Source organism: Mastomys coucha, unplaced genomic scaffold (assembly GCF_008632895.1).
Source record: "Mastomys coucha isolate ucsf_1 unplaced genomic scaffold, UCSF_Mcou_1 pScaffold15, whole genome shotgun sequence".
In the NCBI taxonomy this organism is placed as follows: Eukaryota; Metazoa; Chordata; class Mammalia; order Rodentia; family Muridae; genus Mastomys; species Mastomys coucha.
In genome coordinates, this window is record NW_022196897.1 from 159,238,467 (window position 1) to 159,240,944 (window position 2,478).

At 51.1% G+C, this 2,478-nt stretch overlaps 1 protein-coding gene across 1 annotated transcript in view; it reads right to left on the reverse strand.

Moving 5' to 3' along the window:
* Positions 1 to 270: 270 nt before the first annotated feature.
* Bmp7 (bone morphogenetic protein 7) overlaps positions 271 to 2,478 on the reverse strand; it is an 80,324-nt gene continuing 78,116 nt past the window's right edge. The window contains exon 7 of the mRNA XM_031372901.1: positions 271 to 857. Coding sequence (XP_031228761.1) covers positions 708 to 857 — 150 coding nt within the window. The 3' untranslated portion in view covers positions 271 to 707. The remainder of the gene's footprint in view (positions 858 to 2,478) is intronic.

Here is a 2,478-nt window from a genome sequence, read left to right on the forward strand (position 1 = left end):
AGAGAGAGAGAGAGAGAGAGAGAGAGCGCACCTCCCTCCACCTTCATCTCAACACCCTTTGAGGCCACATCCCTATTGGGCTCTTATGAGTACACATCCTCCTTCTCTTCCCTACAGGGTAGATTTGGGCAGGTCAGGGTAAACACACACAACGAAACGGAAAGGAGGGGCCCCTCCATCCTCCACAGCCCCGGCTTCTGTTTACGAAGTCAGAATAAACCAAGAAACGGGAATAAATTGTTTAGGGAAATATATCTGTGACATCCTAACCATTTTCATTCATGGGTTTTATTGTGACATTTTATTACAGGGACTTCTGCTTGGTTTTCCTTCAGCACAGATTAAGCGCCCACCCTGGCTATGCCCTTCCTCCTGCTGCAGCTGAAGGATGCTTGCATAACCCCTCAAAGACTCAGAGCATCAGGGACCTCGTGGCCATCAGACTCTCTCTTTTCCTGCTAGACCTTTCCTGTGGCAGCTGGTAGGATCCGGTCCATAGCGTGTCAGAAGGAAAGCATGCTCATCAGCCACTGCGTGCTCAGGTTTCTAATGCCTTACACGCTTTCGGCTGGGGAGATGAGGGAGAGGCTCAGGAGAAGTGGTTAGTCTGTCGGCTCCTCGCCAAGGCGGGCAGTGAGAGACTTAGATGGTGAAACATCACGGATCTAGAAAAATGTGGTCCCAGAAGGTCAGGGTTTCAGGAGGAGCTAGTGGCAGCCACAGGCCCGGACCACCATGTTTCTGTACTTCTTCAGGATGACGTTAGAGCTGTCATCAAAGTAGAGGACAGATATAGCGTTGAGCTGGGTGGGTGCACAGCAGGGCTTGGGTACTGTGTCTGGGTTGATGAAGTGAACCTGCAAGCCACCAACAGGAATCATGGTCAGAGGTTGAGAAGCTAGAGAATACCGACCCTCTGGCTAAGATGACCATAAAGGACAGCAGAGCATGTCTAATGACCCAACTTGGCTCAGGACTTGCTTCCACCTTGCAGATGAGGGAACCGAGGTGCCTAGTCTTCTTCAGGCACACATCTGATGTGGAGGAGACAGCGGGAGCTCCAAAGAGACTGTGTGGAGCCTCCTCCCTGACTCCTGCCCATTCAGAAATGAACTCTGGGGTTGTAGCTCAATGGTAGAGTGCTTGCCTGGCACTCACAAGGTCCTAGGTTCAATTCCCAGCATCACAACCGGAGGTCTGCTTTGCTCATGGGCACCTGTGTGCCCTGAGGAGTAGGGGTTCAGACAAGGGAAAACTGAAATGCCCTTCTGGTACCGTGTGAGCACCATTGACAAGCAAGGTGAAAGCAGGCAACAGAGAGTGGTGGGGAGTGGAGCAAACTGGAGAGAGACAGACAGAGACAGAGGGGGGGAGGGAGGGAAGGAGGGAGAGAGAGGGAGGGATGGAGGAAGGGAGAGAGGGAGCGGGAGAGAGAGAGAGAGAGAGAGAGAGAGAGAGAGAGAGAGAGAGAGAGAGAGAGAGAGAGAGAGAGAGAGAGAACTATTCATCAAAGCTGACCCCAGCCCAGCCGGTCAGTCCATTTCATCAGGAGAGCCCAGTGCTTAAGACAGGCCAGAGATTGAGTTCTTCTGTGTTATTGGTTGGAGCCAGGGGCTTTTATATCCCAGGGCTGGCCTTGAACTTGCTGTGTAGCTAGAGATGATCCTGAGTTTCACATTATCTAGCCTCCACTTCCTGAGTGCTGTGCTGAAATGACAGATCTAAGCTACCACATCCACCCTGTTTATGAAGCACTGGGGACTGAGTCCCAGGGTAAGCAGTCTGTCAACTAAGCCACACCCCTATCTCCCAATTTGTTATTAACGAGCAACTCAAACAGGGTACGGCAAGCCACGTGTCTGTCTCTTCTGGTGGACAGTACCAAATTCTTACCCTCCCCGACCTGCTTCTCTCTGAATAAGTTAAATGCAGCCCCAGGTGTGTTGGGTAACTATGATGTCAGAAAACCAGTACTGAAAGATATTCCTTGCTGCTGGCTTTGGGGTGGAGGCCTGCAATTCCAGCTACCTAGAGTCTGAGGCAGGAGGATCACAAGGTCACAGTGAGATCAGCAGGCCGGATAGTTTAGTGAAACCTAAAGACTAAGGATACAGACAGTCCTGTGGTAGAGTGTGGTGACCATGTGTGTAGCTTCGTGGTCCATCATTTTAACCATGAAAACAGGGGCAGGAGGAAAAGAGTGAGAAAGGAAGAGAGAGGAGGAGGGAGCTAAGTTGCAGAACCTTTCTCTGTCAAAGTAGGGAGTGGGATCAACATAAATTTAAATAACAAAGACAACTGCCCAGAATTGGCACCAGAATTTAAACCAGCATGGGTGGTGAGTTGTCAAGAGAAGCCCAGCCAACAGCCATTGCAAGGTCACCTGGAGCCTGGTGGGGGCAACAATCTCAGCATCAATCGGAGGCTGTGTGCACCAGCGTGTGTGTGTGTGTGTGTGTGTGTGTGTGTGTGTGTGTG